General features: G+C 40.3%; 1 protein-coding gene across 1 annotated transcript in view; it reads left to right on the top strand.

The window, feature by feature from the left end:
- Positions 1–24425, top strand: part of LOC127841745 (1-phosphatidylinositol 4,5-bisphosphate phosphodiesterase epsilon-1-like) — a 95839-nt gene that overhangs the window by 54742 nt on the left and 16672 nt on the right. Inside the window, exons 9-25 of the mRNA XM_052370800.1 lie at positions 852–1122; positions 1684–1833; positions 5022–5307; positions 6003–6265; positions 6414–6559; positions 7475–7724; positions 8810–8982; positions 9458–10214; positions 10608–10751; positions 11117–11582; positions 12132–12270; positions 14873–14960; positions 15723–15845; positions 18679–18783; positions 19578–19685; positions 20731–20847; positions 21538–21693. Coding sequence (XP_052226760.1) covers positions 852–1122; positions 1684–1833; positions 5022–5307; positions 6003–6265; positions 6414–6559; positions 7475–7724; positions 8810–8982; positions 9458–10214; positions 10608–10751; positions 11117–11582; positions 12132–12270; positions 14873–14960; positions 15723–15845; positions 18679–18783; positions 19578–19685; positions 20731–20847; positions 21538–21693 — 3742 coding nt within the window. The remainder of the gene's footprint in view (positions 1–851; positions 1123–1683; positions 1834–5021; positions 5308–6002; positions 6266–6413; positions 6560–7474; positions 7725–8809; positions 8983–9457; positions 10215–10607; positions 10752–11116; positions 11583–12131; positions 12271–14872; positions 14961–15722; positions 15846–18678; positions 18784–19577; positions 19686–20730; positions 20848–21537; positions 21694–24425) is intronic.

The raw sequence follows: 24425 nt of genomic DNA, 5'->3' as shown, positions 1-24425 counted from the left end.
CTTGTCCTTAACCATAAGGCATAGGGCTACAAAATTTGGTATGTAGTGACATCTAATAGTTCTCTACCAAATTTGTTCAAATTATGCCCCTTGAGTCAAATTTGACCCTGCCCAGGGGGTCACAAAACTGAACATACGCTTATATGGGGCCTATTTTGTGAAAACTTTAAAAATACTCTTGTCCATAACCATTGGGCCTAGGGCTACCAAATTTGGTATGTAGTGGCATCTAATAAACCTCTACCAAATGTGTTCAAATAATGCCTCTGGGGTCAACTTTGACCCTGCCCCGGGGGGTCACAAAATTGAATAAACGCTTATAAAGCGCCTTGTTTGTGAAATCTTAAAAAAAATCTTCTTGTCGAAAACGATTCGGACTTTGGCTACCAAATTTGGTATGCAGTAACATCTTATATTCCTCTACCAAGTTTGTTCAAATTATGCCCTTTGGGTCACAAAATTGAACATTATATACGCTTATATCTTGCTTATTTTGTGAAAACTTTACAAATATTCTTGTCCTTAACTCTAGGACCTAGGGCTACCACATTTTGTATGTAGTGAGATAGTAGTCCTCTACAAAGTTTGTTCAAATTATGCCCCTGGGGTTAAATTTGACCCAGCCAAGGGGGTCACATAAGTGTACATGTGCTTTAAGTATTTAAGTATTTGCACATGCCGAGAATATTTGTTTCTGCCTTTGTTTCAGCAGCGGAGCGATACAGGGCTATCATGGCCCTCTTGTTCAAAGTTCACTTTCAAAATTCAATTAGCATATATAGGTTTTCCGTTTCATTTCCAAACTACATAACCGCCCCTTTAAACGCGCTTCCCCTTTTTTTTGTCCACAGGATCGTGGACAAGAAAATGTCGGACAAGAACAGCCGGCTACTCCGGAAGGCCTCGAGTAACGAGGAGCGCCAGGAGAATCTGCGCTGTCGGAAGGAGCTCATCCGCACCAAACAGGCCAAGGGGATCGCGTCAAGCCGGCGCACTGGGAGGCTCGTGCGTCAGCTCTCGTGTGTCAGCGACAAGGACCCGGATGCGTACATTGAGACCGACCTTGCCAAATACCTGCCCCCGCACTACACCATGTCCAAGAAGGTGAAACACTTGATCGAGGTAAGTCAGAGCTATGGGCAAACGGACATACAGAACTGGTATCACCAAATGAATTGTGAATGTCGAGGTTGTCGTGTGTTTTCGTTAGTTTGCGCATATGTCTATTTTGTTATATACTAATTAATTTATTGCATCGTATTTGTTTTGAGTGTCTACGAAAATTAAAACTTTGAGACAGATGATTAAGCATAGTAACACTATTATGTGTCTAGCCCTTGAACGGTCGGCACATTCTGTTGCAAATGTTTTTTTCTTAATTATTGTCTTTGCCAGCGTTTTGTTCCAGTCACAAGCATGGGAAGCGGGGTATCATTATAAAAATCAAACGCTGATTAAGCAATCGCCGATTGCACTGTTTAAATGACAGCAGTATTGATTTATTGATCCCCTCTGATAACTGTTGCAGTAGTGTGCCAACGATTTAAAAATCTCTTCTAACAGAAATTATGTTTAGGCGAAAAGTGTCGTCCCTGATAAGCCTGTGCGGACTGCTCAGGCTTATCTGGGACGACACTTTACGCAAATATATAAATCCCAGAACGAAGCTCAATTATGTTACAGGAAAAACAGAAGAAATTGTGGCACACGCCGTTTTATGACAGCGAGATTCAGTTAAAGCGCCTGTACATCAAACTGTGCAAGAACCTTCCCGGGTATGGATGTAAGCTGTACAATGTCAAGGAGATACTCAAAGGAAACACACAAAAAAAGGTTCGTAGACAAATGCATAGGTTCAATATTGAAAACTGTATAATAAACCTATACGTACCGACATGGAGACCTTTGTCTGTGCCTACGGTCCTAATGTATAACCTGCTGGTAGATAATGATGCTATGGATATGGTGTGCTATTATAAAGATGACACGTAGGGGGTTTTCCGAAAATCTCTGGGCCCAACAGAAATTATACAAATTATGGGATAGTGGCATTCTTCTAATAAACATCATTGAACTGTGCATAACATTACATTTGTTGGTTACGATTGTAGTTATGCTAAAGTAAACCGAGACCATATAAATATTGGACATTGAAAAAGGGTGTTATAGACTGTACGTATTGGCATTGAATTCAGTTATTGGGCGTTTCGTGTCTCCTCATTTCGCTCTCGCTGTTCGCACTAGAATTTGGTATTGATTTATGATCGATCATCGTTTCATCTACGCATGTATTGAGATGTAGCGAAGCAATGTGAAGCTAATGACAAAAATATTCACAACTCCGGAATTCTCCCCAGCCATCCAAGTTGTTTAAAATATGCTTATGATACGGGAATTTTGCTCGATATCTCGTAAGATTTATACCATGTACACTTGCATGGTCTTTTTCCGTTATCCGTACGATTGCCAGATTTATATGGATCCGTATCCTATAATTCTGGTATAAAGGTAATATTTTTAACAATGCATTGTATATTAATCGACATAACGTTTACATTTGTCTGAATGTAAATTGCGTAGATGTTTTGATTGCTTTGTGTATACCTCATTTTATCACTCACAAATGAGTAACCTTATATTTCCCTGAATAACAAATAATTCATATGTTGTACATGTTTATCCATGCGAGTCAAAGTGAACGATGTCGTCTTGTAAACGTTTAACATGATTGTATTGGTTTTGTTAACGTTATGTATTGATTATTGAAATGAGACATCGATTTACCGAGTTAATTCCCTACAACGACAATAATATAAGTTAATAACGTGCGATATCAATTCAATGTAACACGTTTATGTGTCCGAAACTATTACAAATTAGACATTCCACGACGAACCTGTATCAGAGAAACCAGAAATGGCATTGACAGAAAATGTATTGAACATCATATTTTGTGAAAGAATGTTTGTGTGGCACTATTTCGCTAAGCAGTTGTCTTACAAATCTTTTAATAATAATGAACATAAAAACAATACGTATTTATAAATAAAATTGTATTATAAATACATCTGTACGCTGGTCGATTGCAACCGTCATATTTCGCTATTTGGGAATATAGACAGCTATTGACACCCATATTGTTGTAAACGTTAACGACGTACGACGTAGGCTTTAGTCAAATCCATTCAGTTAATGTGTTACTTTTAAACAATTGAATTTAGTAATTACGAATCAATAGCTATTTTTGCGATTGCCGTACCTCAATCAACGGCATCGAGTTCGGGAAAAAGCGGTACCATAACTCCGCAACACCAGCACCCGATTGTATAAACGCTGGTTAAAGCTACCGCTCGGTAGCATTCAAACCTTGGTAAGTTTGCGGTTATTCAGGTATAGTAACCTTAAAGGTAACTCGATTGTATAAACACGATATACCGCAAAGTAACCTAACCGCGCATAGTAGAATATAACCACCGGTAACTTTAACTAAAACATTCCCACAATGCATTTTCTAATGACGTAATTTTCGCGCGAAGTGTCACGCTTATAAACAGCGACATGTATTTTTTCTATCAAATTCATTTACAAATGAATTCACAATAAAATAAAGTGTAAATTTTAACTATGAGTTCATCAAAATGACCAGGGACAAATTGATAATGATGTCGGGATTTGCATCATTTAGCGGAATCTCTGGTGCTTCCAAACTGCAAGAGAGTGCTTACAAAGACGTCTATTCTTGTTGTTCTAGATGTAACATAAAAATTATACATGGTCGTCGTAACATGCTAGACTTTTCTTCTAATTTGGCTTATGTTTACAATAAACTCACTTACATTCTTGTACAATAAGGGAATTTACCTTAGACAAACACAACATTGTTCAAGTTTAAATATATCTTTGTATGCGGAAATCTGCAAATGCAACCGAGTTCACCAACGGCTATTATTTGTGTCGTGTTCTGAGAAAACTGGGCATAATGCATGTGCGTAAAGTGTCGTCCCAGATTAGCTTGTTAAGACCGCACAGGCTAATCAGGGACGACACTTTGATTTTTGCTAAGAAGGGACTTCATTTAACAAAAAAATGTCATAAAAGCGGAAAGTGTTGTCCCTGATTAGCCTGTGCGAACTGCACAGGCTAATATGGGACGACACTTTAAGCACATGCATTATGCCCATTTTTCTCAGAACACGACACATTTGATAAACTGCTCCGGTTCATTTTAACAGCAGTAATGTACATAGAGTACATGACGTAGCGTGTGACGAAGAAGAAAGTTTATTGAGTTCTCATTTGAATATAATGATATGATGGCATAAGGGTCTTTATTTAACTATGCTAAAATAATTATCAAAGACCCTAGATGCAAACTCGTCAATTATTGAATTAAATGGATCATTTATGGATTTTAAAGGACTATTAAAGGTAAGATACTAGTTCGAACGTGTTTTGTTTTTTGTTTGTACTTTTGTTGTTCCCTGTTCTCGGAGAAATGATTTTAACATGGGCGCCATTGATGCATCGGATCACACACGGCATACCCATAACATAATATAAGAAACACGTTCTGTGCGTCCTTAAATTCGTCGTCCGAAGTCGGAAATCGTATTGCCCTGTAAATTAAGTCAAATAAAGTGTCAGTCGCTGCAATTTGTTGTTTACTCGTCGAAATTGTGAAGGTCGTCGATGGTTCGCTTTTATAATGTCGCGCGCCGCGGCCATTTTGTGTAACTTACTCCTCGGTTACTTGTATTTACCCACCTAGGGAAGCAGGGTTTGTTTTAACTGGGTTTTAACCGATCGGTATAACTAACCAAATTTTATACAAACGCTTACCGACCAGTAACCAACATGTTACCGACTTTTAACCGCCGGTATGTGGTTAACCGCCGGTTTAACTGTTTATACAATCGGGTGCTGCAGGTGGCATAACTTAAGATATATGTACAAATCACACAGGTGTGAAAAGCTGTCACTCGAGTTGTAGTAGACCTATATATCGTCCGCCACACTTTCAGGTTAGTCGGTTGCTTGGCATTTCAAGCGAGAAGGTCATCCTACTGGACAACAAATCCAAATGCCTGGCGAAGACCCAGAACATAAGCGACTTGGACGAATGGCGGACGGGAAGCGGAAAATCGCACGACGGACTGGTTCTCGAATTTCGTGGCGCGAAAACCTGGACACTCTCCATGCTCTCGCCGGACAGTCTGAAGTCTGTGACAGCGGTGTTGTGGGACGCACTGGATATGCATGGGCGCTTCTTGAACAGTAGCACTCTGCGACGGGAGAGTTTTGAGTTCGGTAAGGAGTATGATTTTGATTTTGTATCGCGAACCATGATTTGTTGAACGACCCACGGTAATAAATTAACACAGGATTATGCGGTAATGATATTTTTACCGTAATAATGTTTGAAAACGTGGAATAATGTTTTTACCACTGTTACACTTATAATTATGACTGCGATGAAATATTTATAACCACGATAACAAATATGTAACAGCGGTTACAAGTTTATATCTGCGATCACATCCACTGTTAGGTGTAATGCGTTTATATTCGTAGTACTCGAACGTTTTTGCAAATCTGTCTGTCTGTCTGTCTGTGTGTCTGTCTGTGTGTCTGTCTGTCTGTCTAACTGTGTGTGTGTGTCTGTGTGTCTGTCTGTCTGTCTGTCTGTATGTCTGTCTCTCTGTCTGTCTTTTGCAATATCTTTAAATTGTCAAATATTGAACACACTTTAAACATATAAACCCACATTCATAAACAAAAAGGGCCTTTATTAGTATTGCTTTTAAGAATTGTCATAAAAAACAGTCGTACTACTGTAATACTACAGCGTATCATAAGTATAAATGTTTAACCTTGTTTTGGACTGTTGATAATATACTAGTTCACCTAAACTGTTATAATAATTACCATTTATATCTATAAACTATTTACACAAATAAATCCGGCATCGACATCTATTCACCCAGTGTCTTTTTTACTTTCAGACTTCCAGCGGAAGCAGCTGACGCTCGCACCGAACAACGGTGGAAGTTCCAAATATTCGAAGGAGCTTGACGGCCTCCAGAAAATCCTACAGTTTCCGGAAGAGGTTGCCGTGTTGCTCACCAACATGGAGGCGGAACTCTTTCTTGGGGTTCCACCAGCCGACTACATTCGCCAGGTGACACTCGATCTCAGCCGCGGGACCGCCGCGGGCGCCACGAACAAGGTGTCCAAGGTTGAGGACTTGATTCATCGATTCAACGAGGCATGTAACGCATGGCTGGTCAAGTGTAAAAGTTTTTTTTTTTTCTGCTGAATGTTTCTTTTTGAGATACAATTATTTCACGGTCAGCCCTCCAGAAACGTATCTTTTCTTGTAACCCTTCAATGAATGAGATTATAATTCATTTCAGGTGAGCACGTGGATAACACAGCTGATTATTACGCAACCCACGCACGACAACCGGAAAGCGGTATTGTCCTGTATTTTGCGACTTCTACATTACTGCTGGTGTTTGGGAAACTTCAACTCGGCTATGGAAATACTGGCTGGCCTGAAGTAAGTATTCGGTTAAAAATAAACATTTTGCGTACAATGGTATACTTTATTACACTAACATAAGACGCGCAATATGTATACTGTACTTGTGTAAAGTACCGGCACCTTTTAGCAATTATTTTAAAGTGCATAACTCATGTTATCATTTTTTCAAGCCAGAATGTGTGTTTCTTAAACTGTTATGATTACTTCTTGAAATTCCTTGTAATTTGGTTATCCAGGAAAGTGTTAACATTTGCGCTTGTATGTTCGCGTTCCATTCCCCTTCACCGGTATAATATTTTAGCAAATATTCGGACATCGGAAAATCAGAAAACATCCGATTTACCCAGGGCAAAGTGAAAGATCCGTAAGAATCAATACAGTATGGTAACATCCGACATTTTGCCTGTGTGTTGATTCATGACTTTTGGGCGGCATCGCAAAATGCAATCAACGTCGAGTTGAAAGCTGCAAACTATTTAAGCTGTTACACAAAGTGAAAGTTACCATCGCATATGTATCCTTGGGCGATAAGAAATATTCCCATAAGACGTGATTAAGTCGGACAACTCGGAAATGAGCTTCTTCGGAATTTCCTGCAGTTTTCTGAAAGTAATTGATTTATGCGTAATTGCTTTTGGTTAAGGAACAATTTGCTTATTTGTTTTGACAATTTGCTTTGTGCTATAGGTCTTTGTAGGCGCCATCATAACACGTCAATAAAATGACTTTTCATAATGAGTCAAATGGTAACCTTTTATGGTACAATTTTGTAGAGGATACAATACTTTTAATACATTTAAAAAGAACTCAAATTACCACAACCAACAACATTGTAAGCGAAAAATTACCACTTCCAGCAACATTCAAAGCAGGAATTGAAAATGTCATTACAAACAGTAACGTCAATAAACTGTCCATTGATCATTTTAGATCTGAGAAGCTGAAACCGTTTTGGCTGTTGTTAAGCGACGAGGATTTATCTACGCTTCACACTCTGTCGGCGGCCATGTTTTCCCGCGAGCCGTCTATGGAGTACAAGGACGCCGTGAGTGCCGCATTAGACATCCGCGACTGCAAAGTAGTCCCGTTCTTCGGCGGATTCCTCCGCGACATACGGTCCGTCGTGATGTCATCGCCAAGCATCGTCGTGCTGCCGAGTGATGGTGACCACGCCGTGGAGGTATGCTGGGATTTATTTCGTGTTTTTTTTTCACTGAGATTTTTTATTTAAGAGTGTTGGAATATTTATGAGTCTGGAATTGAAAATAGTGCCGATTGGTAATGTGTTCGTCTATGTGATGGGAAATAACAATTAGTAGGATGATATTTTTTGTTTTTCTGAGTTGTTTTTATAGTGACCATCAATAAAATGGATCGCAGTTTATAACCGCATCGGTCACTCATCACCACTTATAATCTCTTTTTTTATGAACCTGTCACACATGATTTGGATTCGTCTGATTCTTTTTTATGTCCCTCAGTCTATACTGGAGGACATATTGTTTTTGCCCTGTCTGTTTGTTGGTTTGTTAGTTTGTTTGCGTCAAACTTTAACCTTGGTCATGACTTTTGCAATATTGAAGATAGCAACTTGATATTTGGCATGAATGTGTATCTCATGGAGCTGCACATTTGAATGGTGAAAGGTTAATGTCAAGGTCATCCTTCAAGGTCAAAAGTCAAATATATGGCTTCAAAGCGGCCAAGTAGGGGGCATTGTGTTTCACAAACACAGCTATTGTTCATTTTATAAAATTACATTTTAGAAAAAAATCTAGTTTTAGCGGAAATTTTCGTCCCTGATTAACCTATGTGGACTGCACAGGCTAATTTAGGACGACAATTTTCGAACATGCATTTATAGCCCGTTTCACAGCGTGAGGCTCAAATATATTTATCATTTCTCATCATCTTAGTTCATCGCTGACTTCCACGGTGGGGACTGCTTTCTATATTTTAAGCTTATTCGGAAGATATGTTCATAAACGACTTATATTTGGTGTGCTGTTATGCTACTCTTTACTCAAAATATATAATTTTGCTAACAATATGATAAAATTGAAAATCTTTTGCATTTTTAAAACATCAACTGAAACTTTACAGCAGCTTTTTTTTTGTTCAAAATAAAAATTTAAACATTAAAAAAAAACTCCCCGTCAGTTTATCACCGACTTCCACGGGAAGCACCGGTTTCTGACCACACAGTATTTAATAGAATTCTGTGAATAATAAAAAAAAAGTTTTTCCTTTCTCCTCTTCTCTCAGTTTATAGCTGACTTCCACGGGGAGGACCGCTTCCTCACCCGCGTCGGCGTCGGCGGAATTATAAACATGGACAAGCTGAAGAAGGCGCATGCAATCCTCAACGACATCCGGCTCTTCCAGTATCATAACCGGAACATCGACACCCCCGACACTACAGGCTGCTCCAACGACTGGTAGTGTGTTTGATTGTTTTTGATAGATTTCGCATGGTACTGAGGAACTTGGTATGGTTTCTGTGTGTTCTTGTGTTGAATTACACATGCTTTTAATTCTTGTTCTTTTTGTTGTTGTGGATGAATGAATGAGTGCATGGATGCATGAGTAAATAAATTAATGAAAGAATTAATTTATTAATTGGAATGAATGAACGAACGACCAAATGAATACAAAATATTTTATGAATTATTAACAAGTTAATTAATAAATTTAAAAAAAAACGCCAGACATACCCATTGATTGATCGATGGATATGCGCAAAAACTTTTGATAGTTTCAAAGACTGTTTTTATAACATTTTGTTTGGAACTAATACTTACAATGGTTCCAACATTGAGGTATGAACAGATTTCCCTTAAACACTGATATATATATACTCGTAGTTAAACATATATATAGTTGATATGAAACCACATTTGCGCTAAATTTCAGGACCAATGTCAACGACGAGGTGTTTCTCAGCGAACCCAACGAGACACAAGAGAGCGAGGCGGAGCTCGACTTTGAGTCGTATCAGCCAATCAAACCGCTCGGCAGCGGCCATTACGTCATGCTGATCACGCCCTCGTTCGCGGGCCTCAGCCACCAGTGTCTGCAGTTCATGAACCACGGAAGTACCGTCGTTCACCTGGAGGAAGAGAGCGGCCGCGTGTGCATGTGCTTTCTGAGACTTGAGGCGGACAACATAACGCTGACGTGGAAGAAGCCGAATTGGAGCGCACTCAGCGGTAACGTCACCAGCCTCCCGGACTATTATCTTCGGGGTGATTTTGACTACAGCTCCATTCAGGCGATGTATACGCGCTACTGCGGCGGGGATTACGTCTACGAAGCCATGGAAGAGGGTTACCTTGACCTCGCCAGCTTGAAGAACATCACGTTGTGTCACGAGGACGATATCGACCTGACGACGACGTCCAAGCGGTACGGACTGGACGGCCTGACGCCCGGGAAAAATTGCCTGTGCCTTACCTACGGGAGCTCGTTGGCGGAAAATAAGCACATTTATTTTGTGGGACCAAATCTCGTGGCGAAAATGTGGTATCAGGGACTGACGACTATATGCCATGCGGTGAAGAAACTGCACAGACAGACCGACAAGCGTATACAGTGGCTGAAGATGCAGTACCTGCAGTTGTACTATGACAATGAAAAGTGTCAGGGTCCAACGCCAGCCGAGGCAATACGGGTACAAGTTGATTATATTGTGCCCCATTTAAGTATTCAACCGACTTATCTGCGGGGTTATAGCATGTTCGGATCGTTTTTATAATCAGGCTGCATTCACAAAATGCATTTATAAGGATATAATAACTTACGTTGTACTACGGAGCAATTTTTCGATAAAAATGTATGTTAAATCAAATGTGTTCTGCTTACAACATGATTTTATAATTTGAACATCATTAACTTGTTAGAGCAGCTAACTATAAAACTATTTATTCACACAATGGTCAGCAACTTATAAATTAAAGGCATTTTCTAATATGAAGTCTTCTCCTGTTTAATAGCATTATATCGATTACAAAATCATGACATAAATGGGCATGGTCCAGACTCTTATTTTGGCCCCTATTTCCAGGTATTCGGAGGTCGGCGCTGGACGGTAGGCGGGCCGCAAGTGGGTTCCCTGTCCGACAGCACCTCGTCTTTCAAAAGAACCTCGAGCTTCGCGGGGTCCGGTATCTTTACAAAGAAAAAATCCAGCTCGCTGCAGCCTTCCAAGGTTTGTGGTTTATGGATGCGATTTTTTGTGTTGCTTTAAATCGCGTTTGATGTAACATAGTTTTTTAAATCATGAGTGTGTTTGGGTAAATAAAAAATTCCAGGTAATTCATATTTGAACTAGTTATACAAACAGTGCCAATTCATTCGCATCTTCGATGACTTTAATTTATTATCATATTTCTTCTTTTCACATTTGCAATCAGTATGTACTGGCAAACTTTTAATACGATTCACAGCGTCAACAATTGTGATTGTACAGCATCGTTTGCTCAATTAATGCTCTTTAATCTAAAGGCTCGTTGAAAGATCATTTTATCCACACGTCATTGTTATTGCTGAATCTTATTTGATTGTCGTCAACAGGAGGCGAGTCCTAAACCATTCCAACAGCGCGACAGCTCTAGTTCAAGCCTCAGCAAACGTTCCAAGCGTTCGCCGAGTCCCGTCTCCCGGGGCAACCGCATGAGCACCACTAGCAGCGGTACCACGTGCGACACGAACAGCGACATCAACGTCAATATGACGTCACCGAAAGAAATGCCGACGTCACGGTCGCTGAGTCACCCTTGCGCGGCAAGCTACGTAAAGCGCTACCGCTCCCGGCGACGAAGTAGTGTCCTGGGGAAGCACATATTCGGCGAGAACAAGAATAACCCTATCACACATTCCACTCGGTTGTCTTTCTTCGACTTTTTGGACCTCTTCCGGTCGTTCTGTCTGCGCAGCCGGAAGGACCTACGGGATCTCTTTGAACAATTCGCGGTCGCCAAGCCGACGGGACCAAAGCAGCCGAGCCGACCAGTCAGTCATTCCATAACCAGTGACGCAAGTAGGTCTTTCATATATAATATAATGACTTCTTTAGCCTTTCATCTTGCAAATGTTAAATCTTGTTTCATGTTTTCACGATATATTTATTTTGTTATTTGCAATGCGTCATTCGATATATTTACTTATGTGATTTGATTTGGTAACATTATCATGGTCGGGCTTATGCTTATTTCAGTTTATTGTAACGTTTGCTGCATTACAACGGCTTGACTGAAAATAGAACATATAAAAATATGTTGTAAAATATAAAGACAAGTGATGTTCTTCTTTCTGTATAATTATGTGATTTAGCAAACTACAACTGATTGATCTCCCGTACACAGAATGTGATTACTTCTATATATTTAATGTTAACTCCCTCTTGCTTATATTCTCGCGAGCAATAAAAGATTTGGCCACAGCCATTGTGATTGCTACCACTTTCAAACACTGCATCGAGTCTTTTATTTCCCTCTCGCAGTTATTATCACGCTCAACATACTTTCTAGGCCATGTGAATGATATCTCTCTCACATTTTGTACCGTGTGCTTGATCTCCATCTCGCAGATATTCTCACGCGCAACACGACCTATGATCTCAGTCATTCCACGGACAACTCGTATATTCAGCGCCGGAAGATCTGTGACGCAATAGCTGTAGCGAGCATCTTCGAGAACTCGGCGGGTGTGGACACCTCGCAAAACAGGTCAGTAATGATGTCGCAAAACAGGTCAGTAATGATGTCGTTAAACAGGTCAGTAATGGTGTCGTAAAACAGGTCAGTAATAATGTCGAAAAACAGGTCAGTAATGATGTCGTAAAACACGTCAGTAATGATGTCGTAAAACAGGTTAGTAATGATGTCGCAAAACAGGTCAGTAATGATGTCGCAAAACAGGTCAGTAATGATGTCGCTATTGGTATTTACACACTTTTGGGATAGTTAACGTAATTCGAAGTAATATTTGTAGCGAGTGAATATTTTGGATGTTATAATAGCTTACCTATGGAAGACAATACTTCAAACAACAGACGCCCTGTGGTTAATCGTCTAGTGTCTTAAAGGTACATATATCATTAATTTTTAATTGTATACAGATACAATCAAGTTTGTGCAGTGTTTATGTATATATTAATATATCAGGTTAAATGAGAGTGGCAATTGAAAATAATACATGTTCGCAATGAATGTAAAAAAGACGGTCGGGTATGACGCCGATTTCACAAGGTGATTGGGAACATACACATAGCCTTATAAATGTGTATTCTAACAAATCAATGAATTCCGCATATATACATACTTTTTTTAAAAATATGTCCCTTGATAAATGGTCCACCATTACAGAAGAATGACCGTTGCGATATTTCGCGAGTCCCTGAAATTTCAACTCCATATATTGACCTAAATTTCAGATATCTAACCCCGGAGATATTGCGAATTCCTTATTTAGAATTGCCGCCCATATATTAAGCTTGTTTTGAGATTATAACCAAGAAAATATTTCGCAGGTTCTTGATTTATAATCGTCACTCCATATATAAGCCTTGTTTTCAGATGTCTGACCCAGATATTCTGCGGGCTCTTGATTTTAAATGTCGCTCAATATATTGTCCTTGCTTTGAAAAGTCTTACCTTGGCGATATTCCGCGAGTTATTTATTTGAAATATCCACTCCTTTTGAGTCGAGCTATGAGAACACGGGGTTAAATGCATGTGCACAAAAGTGTTGTTCCAAAACCTTTGCAGTCCAAAGTCAGGCTAATCCGGAACGACACTTAACACGTTTGTTGAATATTTAGTATAAAAGGAAGCCAAAAAACTAGTTTAGGCGGAAATTGTCGTTCCTGATTATTCTCTGTGGACGGCACATGCTAATCCGGAACGACACTTAACACGTTTGTTGAATATTTAGTATAAAAGGAAGCCAAAAAACTAGTTTAGGCGGAAATTGTCGTTCCTGATTATTCTCTGTGAACGGCACATGCTAATCTGGGGCGACACTTTACACGTTTGTTGAATATTTAGTATAAAAGGAAGCCAAAAAACTAGTTTAGGCGGAAATTGTCGTTCCTGATTATTCTCTGTGGACGGCACATGCTAATCTGGGGCGACACTTTACACGTTTGTTGAATATTTAGTATAAAAGGAAGCCAAAAACTAGTTTAGGCGGAAATTGTCGTTCCTGATTATTCTCTGTGAACGGCACATGCTAATCTGGGGCGACACTTTACACGTTTGTTGAATATTTAGTATAAAAGGAAGCCAAAAAACTAGTTTAGGCGGAAATTGACGTTCCTGATTATTCTCTGTGGACGGCACATGCTAATCTGGGGCGACACTTAACACGTTTGTTGAATATTTAGTATAAAAGGAAGCCAAAAAACTAGTTTAGGCGGAAATTGTCGTTCCTGATTATTCTCTGTGGACGGCACATGCTAATCTGGGGCGACACTTAACACGTTTGTTGAATATTTAGTATAAAAGGAAGCCAAAAAACTAGTTTAGGCGGAAATTGTCGTTCCTGATTATTCTCTGTGGACGGCACATGCTAATCTGGGGCGACACTTAACACGTTTGTTGAATATTTAGTATAAAAGGAAGCCAAAAAACTAGTTTAGGCGGAAATTGTCGTTCCTGATTATTCTCTGTGGACGGCACATGCTAATCCGGAACGACACTTAACACGTTTGTTGAATATTTAGTATAAAAGGAAGCCAAAAAACTAGTTTAGGCGGAAATTGTCGTTCCTGATTATTCTCTGTGGACGGCACATGCTAATCCGGAACGACACTTAACACGTTTGTTGAATATTTAGTATAAAAGGAAGCCAAAAAACTAGTTTAGGCGGAAATTGTCGTTCCTGATTATTCTCTGTGGACGGCACATGCTAATCTGGGGCGACACTTTACACGTTTGTTGAATATTTAGTATAAAAGGAAGCCAAAAAACTAGTTTAGGCGGAAATTGTCGTTCCTGATTATTCTCTGTGGACGGCACATGCTAATCTGGGGCGACACTTAACACGTTTGTTGAATATTTAGTATAAAAGGAAGCCAAAAAACTAGTTTAGGCGGAAATTGTCGTTCCTGATTATTCTCTGTGGACGGCACATGCTAATCTGGGGCGACACTTAACACGTTTGTTAAATATTTAGTATAAAAGGAAGCCAAAAAACTAGTTTAGGCGGAAATTGTCGTTCCTGATTATTCTCTGTGGACGGCACATGCTAATCTGGGGCGAGCATTGACGCACTTGCATGAAATCCCATTCTCTCATATCGCGACTCGTTTATTATATTTTCCTTTAGATGTCTTACCCTGAAGATATTCCGGGAGTTCTTAGAGGAGTACCAGGAGGAACACCTTGATGACGCCGACATCCTGGCACTTATACGGGTACGTGGAAACAACGTGACTGAGAGATGTCTTCACAAACCGTTCGATATTTTCACACATATGCGTGACTGCTAAGGGTTTACGTTCTCGATCTCCAATAGTGTTCAACTTACATTGAGCGAATAGTTTTTTATGTATTTTTAGAGGGGAATGAGCTTTACTGCTTTACAAATAATTTTTATTTACGAGAGAGGAACCGAAAGTTTATTTGCGCTCCTTTTTGGTATCATAGTTACAATTTACATTTTATGCGTACTTCTGTGCGTGCGAGATAGAGGAGACAACGCGCTGCAAACGAACCTCGATCTTAAAGTGCCCGATTTTAAGTCCTTCAAGTTAACATCTCAGGCGAAACATGAGTTAGTATTTAAGGCTAACTGTGGGCTCGAATCTACGACACCTGTATTGTTTCCCCAATATGTGTTACCTCTAGACCACGTTTACGCTCAAGGCTCTATTTTGACAGCCCCAAGGCTCTATTTGGACAGCCCCAAGGCTCTATTTGGACAGCCCCAAGGCTCTATTTGGACAGCCCCAAGCCTCTATTTGGACAGCCCCAAATTACTTTTCTACGGCAGCCCAGTATGAAAAACACATAAGATCTGAATTGGCTGCGTAGACACAACTGCGATCGACTTTTGTTGTATATGTTTTTAGCGCCACGGATCGTCTTCAGTTATATCTATTTTGAGCGCCTCGGATCGACTTCTATTGTATCTATTTTTAGCGCCGCGGATGGAGTTCTGTTGTATCTATTTTTAGCGCCACGAGCCCGATCCCGCCCTCAGGGAGAGTGGCCTGCTGTCGTTCGAAGGCTTTGCCAAATATCTCATGGACAAGGACAACTACGCATACCTGTACGAGAAAACCAAGCACAATGACGAGGTAACCATGGTAACAACCGACACAAATCGTGTTAGTCATTTTTAGCCCAAAAACTCTAACTTTTTAACACACTTTTATTTTTAAGTATCGTTATAGATTGCAAACATTATCAGATTTCTGACTGGAATTTGATTAAGCAGTTGAGCGAATATCCTGAAATCTTATTGCTATGTCATCATGTACCGAATGTAACATATGCAAGAACTAAATAGACTAGGGATGTTAGAAAGGACTCAAGTATGCAACATATGCCCACATTTCTGATTTATGATGGTGTTTTTTATTGAAGAAAAACGATGTTCGATTTTGTATTATTGTAGTTTAAACAGGTTTCTCTCTCACAATGCAATGATGGTCACACAATCCGAGTCGTTCGTAACCCTGTGAGTCATGTGTACGTCACTGTTAACCGATATTTCAATATCTCACTCGTTCGGGAATTTTCATACAACAAAAACCCGCTTTATCGCATGCCAATTTCTTCAATGCAGTTCTCATACATTTCGCGATTCGTATTTTTCGGCGTAGCTGTTTAACGTCTCTTTTGACCTTAGATGACCTTCATCATGATAGATCCGAAATGAATAAAGCCGAATTGTTCATTGGCTAATAATACAAAAATCACTGTTAACATCGGTAGTCTGGTTCCCAGACTAAAACATTGGATGCATATCACTTGATCTGAAAATGAAATATGAATATATTGTAAATTACATGTAAATTACTATAAATTAAAAAACTGTCACGATACAAAACATCCTCTTAACATTACATCGAAACGTTTCTCCTTAGTTTACAAAGCAGAATAGCATTAATCACATGTCAGTACAATTAAAATAATATATTGTTTACATGCAGAAGCGTTCACACTAAACACTACAAAAACAGGCTAGATTGCACTTTACCGGTACGCAGTTGTTTACCACTATCGACAAAGCGGGTGTTTGGGGCGGTAGCCCGCGATACTTAGGAAATATATATGTGTTGGAAATATATCTGTTTTGATTTATTATAATCCATATTTGCTTTTATTAGTGTAATTATGTTTCTTTGTACTTTGTTTCGTTCATTTTTTATATAAAGTTCTGTTTTTCTGCAAAAAAATCATATCACTATGATGCTTGCAATATTGAGTCTTTTATGTTTACATTCTACTAACATCTGTACACATTATAACACATCATCTTTTATTTCATACCAACATTATGTTCATAGTTTTTCAGTGGCGAATATGTTTTCTTTTCCTATTGAAACTAATGTATTACTCGTTCCATTATGAAAACCTAGTCATTACAATACTTATTGACAATAAAATATACGATTTCACCTCTTCTTGTTCTTCATTTTTATTAGTTTATACATTAAAATATATTATTATCACTCACTTCCTTCATCAAATACATGGTCATTCATTTCATCTCCTTTCACTGGTCGCAAACATTACAACAATAACGCCGAATATCTTTTTAAAGATATTTCTTGTTCGCTATTTACCCATTTATGCCAAATGGCCTCTCCCATGCTTCTCAATTGGATCAATTTATTTCCTTCCAAAATTAGGGATGTGTAGTATATTTATTTCTATTTTCTGTGTGTGGGGGGGGGGGAGGGGCTGGATAAAGTGCTTGCTATGTGTTGATAGGGGGGGGGGGGGGTCGCTATGACATTACGGTTGTAAAGTTACCTGAAACGTTTCCTGGCAAAGAAATACTGCGAAATAATGTCCTGGTTGGCTTAATTCATTAAAAAAGAGCACCATAGTATCAACTATACAACGTACATTTTTATTACGAACGTCTTGATTAGCCGATGTGCAACACGATTTTCTAATAACACCATCCATTGGTCGCTCACCTGTAAGGACCGTCGTGATTGGTCACCTCATTCTCTGGCCACGCCTCCTCCAGATGGAGCTGGATCCCTGCTAACGTAGCCGCCTCGTCATTGGAACACGGCAGCTCCCCCATCAGAATTAGCTCTTGTAGCTGAAACAACAAATAAGTGTAATACAATTTCGCATTATAAAGGCACGATGACCATTAAGTGACGAGACTCGGTTGGTGTTTGCGTGGAACGGATGCATATATGTAACATTTAAGCACATAATTGATGATTAATTAATGACATATCAATCCGTCACATTTTCACATGAATAGTGCGGTTCATCTTAACCCATTTATGCCTAGTGGACTCTCCCATCCTTCTAAATTAAATCAATTTGTTTCCAAAATTAGGGATGACTAGTATATTTATTTCTATATTTAGAACATTTCTTACAGAAATTCCTTTAAGCAAACAGCGCAGACCCTGATGAGACGCCGCATCATGCGGCGTCTCATCTGGGTCTACGCTGTTTGCCAAGGTCTTTTTTCTAGACGCTAGGCATAAAAAGGTTAAACACACGGCCTCGAAATAATGTGTACCGGTAGTATTTTACAGAATATGGATCATTTCTAACCGCAGTTCTACGACGCCTTCAGTCGTACATTTTGTCCCTCAAATCTATTACTATTCGTTACTGAATTTGTTCCACTCAACAAACTGTGCCTAATGTATATGGACCATGCGCTGTGAAAAGGGGGTTTAATGCATGTGCGCAAAGTGTCGACCCAGATGAGCCTGTGCAGTCCACACAGGCTAATTAGGGAAGACACGTTCCGCTTTTATGATATTTTTCATTTCAAGAAAGTCTCTTCTTAGCCAAAATCCAATATAGTCGGAAAGTTTCGTCCCCGATTAGCCTGTGCGTACTGCACAGGCTAATCTTGGACGACACTTTACGCACATGCATTAAACATGAGAGGCTCATATGTACATGTATGTATATTTACAGGACATGGACCATTCCCTATCCCACTACTACATCGCCTCAAGTCATAATACATATCTCACATCGCATCAGCTGAAAGGAGATTCCTCCGTGGAACTCTATAGTCAGGTAAAAACACTACTTCAGCATAATTAATAATCTGTTTGGATGTCCTCCCGTGCTTTGTTCAGCAGTACTTCGGTGCTCTTCGCACCTACTCAATCGATACTCCCGACTAACTTCCCCGAAGTAATGGATTTATTAGTACTTAATGCTAGTGGATTGTAGGACTATGGGTGACCATTTAAAATTCATCCTCTGGGACGGAGCAGGGAGATGAACTTTCCTACGCTTGATTGACAGCGCAGTGCTTCTTACCGATTGAGCCTCGTTCTGGGAAAACTCGGCATAATGCATGTGCGTAAAGTGTCGTCCCATATTTGCCTGTGCGATCCTCACGGGCTAATCAGGGACAACACTTACCTTATACACTGGATTTTCGTTTAGTAAAAGCCTCCTTTAAAATGAAACAAAATCCATAAAAGCGAAGAGTGTCGTCTTTGATAAGCCTGTGCACTCTGCACAGGCTAATTCTGGGAAAATACTTAACGCACATTCATTGAACCATATTTGAAAAAATATGTATTCTTCATTATATTCGATTTTGTGAAATAGGGGAGAACATAAACATCGCGCATTTGGACCCCGTTACATTATGTTCAATACGAAGGAAACAAATCACATTTTATTAATATATATAGCTATATATTTGCTTTTCCCAGTGATTTGCATATCTTTATCTGCCAAAGGCGAACCTAAAATTTATTTGCAAAACGATGCGTGTGGTGAAAAAAATACACAGTAACTTCACTCTCAACACTTATTAGGGTTACGTGGTTTTTAGGCGTATTTATATCTGACAGATTTTGCTCACCGGATGTCGCTGCGTGGAGTTGGATTGCTGGGACGGAGATGACGGGATGCCAATCATTTATCACGGCCACACGCTCACTACTAAGATATCATTTAAGGTAATGGGGAAAATGCTCCTTATTTTGGCTATGAAATAGGCACTCAGACGTTAACAGGCAACTGCAGAAAAGTCAGTCAAGGTATGGTGAATCATTCTTATTCTGGAAAAAAATCAATTAAAGTACAGAAAACAAAAATAGCATTACTTTGCTAATACACTAGTCGTACGGACGCTCACTGACCAGATCTCATTTAAGGTATGTGGACACGTTCTCATTCTGTCGATAAAATAACCATACACGTGATTTTAAGATCCCATTTTAAAACGCTGTCGCATGTTTTTGTTAAATACTATACTTTGCCAGGTCGTATCTTGCATAGGGTAACGATGACACTGTTTAACTGGAAATTGTCAGTGTATTGTATACTTCATTTATGAAAATGAAACATGTTTGGACCGTAAGTCATATAGCCTGTACTCTATGGAAAAGTTACATTTTGAAGATTTCTTACATAGACGGTGCTTCCACTGAATTTGTTTGCCTTTACGATAGTAAACAACGAAATTGCTGATGATTACATGCTATTGTAGTTTTGGAAAAAGTCATGTGTAACTTATATTACCAGAAACGTAGGGTAGGTAGAGGACAGACAATTGTTATCGTTAACTTTTTTTTTTAATTTACAAGTTAATAAGAATATGAAGAAACTGCCGAAATATCCAAAATCTCTCATTTTAGTTATGTGTTGGCTTAATTTTACTTAATTTAAGTCTACATGTGCTTGTTTAAACATGATTGCATGTAGATAATATGGTAACTAAAATAACAGCCATTTAAAAGACTTGGGAAATTTTTTATCTAAAACTCAAAACGGTCAACAAAATCAAAAGTATGCACCTATATAATTAAAAATTATCTAAAATTCAACATGGAACACACAATTAAAGGTATGGACAAACAATATGATTTAGTGGTCACAGACATTTGTTTACGCCTGCTGGTTATTTTAGCGCCTTGTCAGAGGTTGTAAAACACTATTTTGCTTAGAAAAACCGTATGTAGTGGTAAGCTGAATTGGACCCCTCTGACCATTTCGCTTCAGTTGGTGGTGGAGGCAATCAACCGTAGCGCGTTCGTTACGTCACCGTATCCCGTGATTCTCTCCTTGGAAAACCACTGTTGCATAGCGCAGCAGCAGAAAATGGCGCAGATATTCAGAGTATGTAGAGTTATAGTTTTCTCACATCAGAACGTTCACAAATCATATATTTCGCAAATGAAGAGACTCTCGTTCTTTACATGAGGGAGATATTATTCTTAACACATCGTATAATATTCATGGATTTATTTCGTCAATTGCGAAGTGATGAAAATAGATATGCTATCATCAGGTATCCATTGAAGAAATAACACCTCGTGTTATCAACTAATCTGTTTACCCGAATATTTGAAAACAACTTGCACTCAAACTTTAGTTAAGTCATGTGATTACTTTCCTGGCGTCGTGTTATGTCTGTATAAGTCCGTTTGAACCATGCTGTCCTTGGACGTTTTTTTAAAAAATGAGTTGTGCATTCCGCACAGTAATCAGGAACGACACTTTCCGCTTATGCAGGATTTTCGATTAGAAAATACAAAGACCTATAGATAATCTATAGGTCTTTGGAAGATACTTCCTTTATAAACAAATTCTATATAAGCGAATAATTTCGTTCCTGATTATATTTTGCGGACTGCACATGCTAACCCGGGAGACAATTTACGCACATGCATTATGACCAATTTTCCCTGACGCGGTTCGTATAAAGAAGGCTCTGGGTAACAGTTCTTAACCTCGTTTTATAAACATATCTATGTTCAAAAGTAAACTTTAATTATCTGTATTTCTAATTTTCTATAACGCTTACAGTCGGTGTTCGGTGAGCAGCTTGTGACTCAGTTCCTATTTGACAGTGACTTTACAGACGACCCCCTGCTTCCCTCACCAAACCAACTCAAGTACAAGATACTCATCAAAAACAAGAAAATATGGGAGGAAGGAGACCAGCACGCCACTGCGAAACGGGTATGTGAGCCGCGAAAAAGGTGTATGAGCCGCGAAATGTGTATGTGAGCCGCAAAACTGGTATGTGAGCCGCGAAATGGGTATGTGAGCTTCGAAATGGGTATATGAGCCGCGAATGGGTATGTAAGAAGCGAAGCGGGTATATGAGCTGCGAAACGGGTATGTGAGCCGCACAACGGGAATGTGAACCGCAAAAAGGGTGTGTGAGCCGCAAAACCGGTATGTTAGCCGGGAAACGGGTATGTGAGCCGCGAAACGGGAATGTGAACCGCGAAACTAGTATATGAGCCGCGAAACGGGAATGTGAACCGCGAAACGGGAATGTGAACCGCAAAAAGGGTGTGTGAGCCGCAAAACCGGTATGTTAGCCGGGAAACTGGTATGTGAGCCGCGAAACGGGAATGAAAATCGCGAAACAAGTATATGAGCCATGAAACGGGAATGTGAACCGCTAAACCGAAATGTGAACCGCGAAAAGGGTGTGTGAGCCGCAAAATCCGTATGTGAGCCGCGAAATCGGTATGTGAGCCGCGAAATCGGTATGTGAGCTACGAAACAGGTATGTGAGCCGAAAACTAGGTATGTGAGCTTAGAAACGGGTATGTGCGCCCTGAAACGCGTATGTAAGCCGAGCACTGGTTATGTGAGCAATGAAACGGGTATATAAGCCGCGAAACGGGTATGTTAGCCGGGAAGCTCGTATGTTAGCCGCAATACGGGTTTGTGAGCCGCGATACGGGTTTGTGAGCCGCGCAAGTGAATGTGAACCGCGAAACGGGTATGCGAGCCGCGAAACGGGATTGCGAACCTCGAAAAGGGTGTGTGAGAAGCGAAATCCGTATGTAGACCACTTAATCGGTATGTGAGCCTAGAAACCGGTATGTGCGCCGCGAAACGGGTATGTGCGCCGCGAAACGGGTATGTGAGCCGCGAAACAGGTATGTGAACCGCGAAACGGGTATGTTAGCAACGAAACGGGTATGTAAGTTGCAATACCGGTGTGTAAGCCGCAAAATGGGTATTTGAGCCGCGAAACAGGTTTGTGAGCCACGAAATTGGTGTGTGAGCCGCAAAACGAGTATGTGAGCCGCGAAACGGATATGAGAGCCGCGAAACGGATATGTGAGCCGCGAAACGGGAATGTAAGCCGCGAAATGGATATAGGAGCCGCGAAACTGATATCTGAGCCGCGAAACGGGTAGTTAAACCGCAAAATAGGTATGTGAGCCGCAAAACGGGAATGTGAACCGCAAAACTGGTATGTGAGTCGCGAAACGGAAATGTGAGCCGAAAACTGATATGTGAGGTTAGAAACGGGTATGTGAGCCGAGAACTGTGTGTGTGAGCCGTGAAACGGGTAATGAGCCGCGAAACGGGTATGTTAGCCGGAAAACTCGTATTTAAGCCGCGAAACGGGTATGTGCGCCGCGAAACGGGTGTGTGAGCCGCGAAACGGGTATGTAAGCAGCGAAACGGTTATGTGAGTTTCAATAAGGGTTTGTAGGCCGCAAAATGGGTATTTGAGCCGCGAAACGGGTTTGTGAGCCACGAAATCGATATGTGAGCCGAGAAACGCATATGTGAGCCGCGAAACGGGAATGAAAGCCGCGAAATGGATATAAGAGCCGCTTAACTAGTGTGAGCCACGAAACTGGTAGGTGAGCCGAAAACAGGGTATGTGAGCTTAGAAACGGGTATGTGCGCCAAGAAACGTGTATGTGAACCGCGGAACGGGTATGTTAGCCGCGAAACGGGTATGTGAGTCGCAATAAGGGTGTGTAAGCCGCGAAATGGGTATGTGAGCCGCGAAACGGGTTTGTGAGCCGCGAAATTGGTGTGTGAGCCGCGAAACGAATATGTGAGCCGCGAAACGGGAATTTGAGCTGCGAAATGGCTATAAGAGCCGCGAAACGGGCATGTCAGCTGCAAAATATATGAGATTCGCGAAACGGCTATGTGAGCCGCGAAACGGGTAGTTTAGCAGCGAAATAGGTATGTGAGCTGCGAAACGGGTTTGTTAGCCGCGAAACGGGTATGTAAGTCGCAACACGGTTTTTTTTAGCCTCGAAACGGGTATGTGAGTCGCGATAAGGGTATTTGAGCCGCAAAAGGAGTATGGGAGCCCCCAAAAGGGGTATGTGAGTCGTGAAATGGGTATGCGAGCAGCGAAACGGGTATTTTAGCCGCGAAACAGGTATGCGAGCAGCGAAACAGGTATATAAGACGTAACAAATGGGGATGAGAGCCGCGACACGGGTATACGAGTCGTCGAACGGGTATGCGAGCAGCAAAACGGGTATTCGAGTCGTAAAACGGGTATAAGAGCCGCGAAACGGGTATTTGAGCAGCGAAATGGGTATGTGAGCTGCGGAACGGGTATTTTAGTTACGAAACGGGTATGTGAGCAGTAAAAAGGGTATGTGAGCCGCGAAATCGGTATGTGAGCTGAGGGAAGGGTGTAGGCGACGCAAGCATTGAGTATGTTAGCCGTGAAACGGGAATGTGAGCCGCGAAACGGGTATGTGATAAGATCAGATGAATATGCTGTTAAAGTTACTTCAATTCATTCAACTATTTCATAAAATATGCATTTATTCGACATGCTGAAAAATTCTGATTGATACAAAGTGGGAAATATCAAGGTCATCTAAATACAAATGTTTCAGCTTTCAATATTGCACAACATAATATCGTTGGTAATCGAATAACAAAAACGCATTGTACATTTTTAC

Source organism: Dreissena polymorpha, chromosome 8 (assembly GCF_020536995.1).
Source record: "Dreissena polymorpha isolate Duluth1 chromosome 8, UMN_Dpol_1.0, whole genome shotgun sequence".
Taxonomy (NCBI): Eukaryota; Metazoa; Mollusca; class Bivalvia; order Myida; family Dreissenidae; genus Dreissena; species Dreissena polymorpha.
This window is presented reverse-complemented; position numbering and strand designations above follow the sequence as displayed.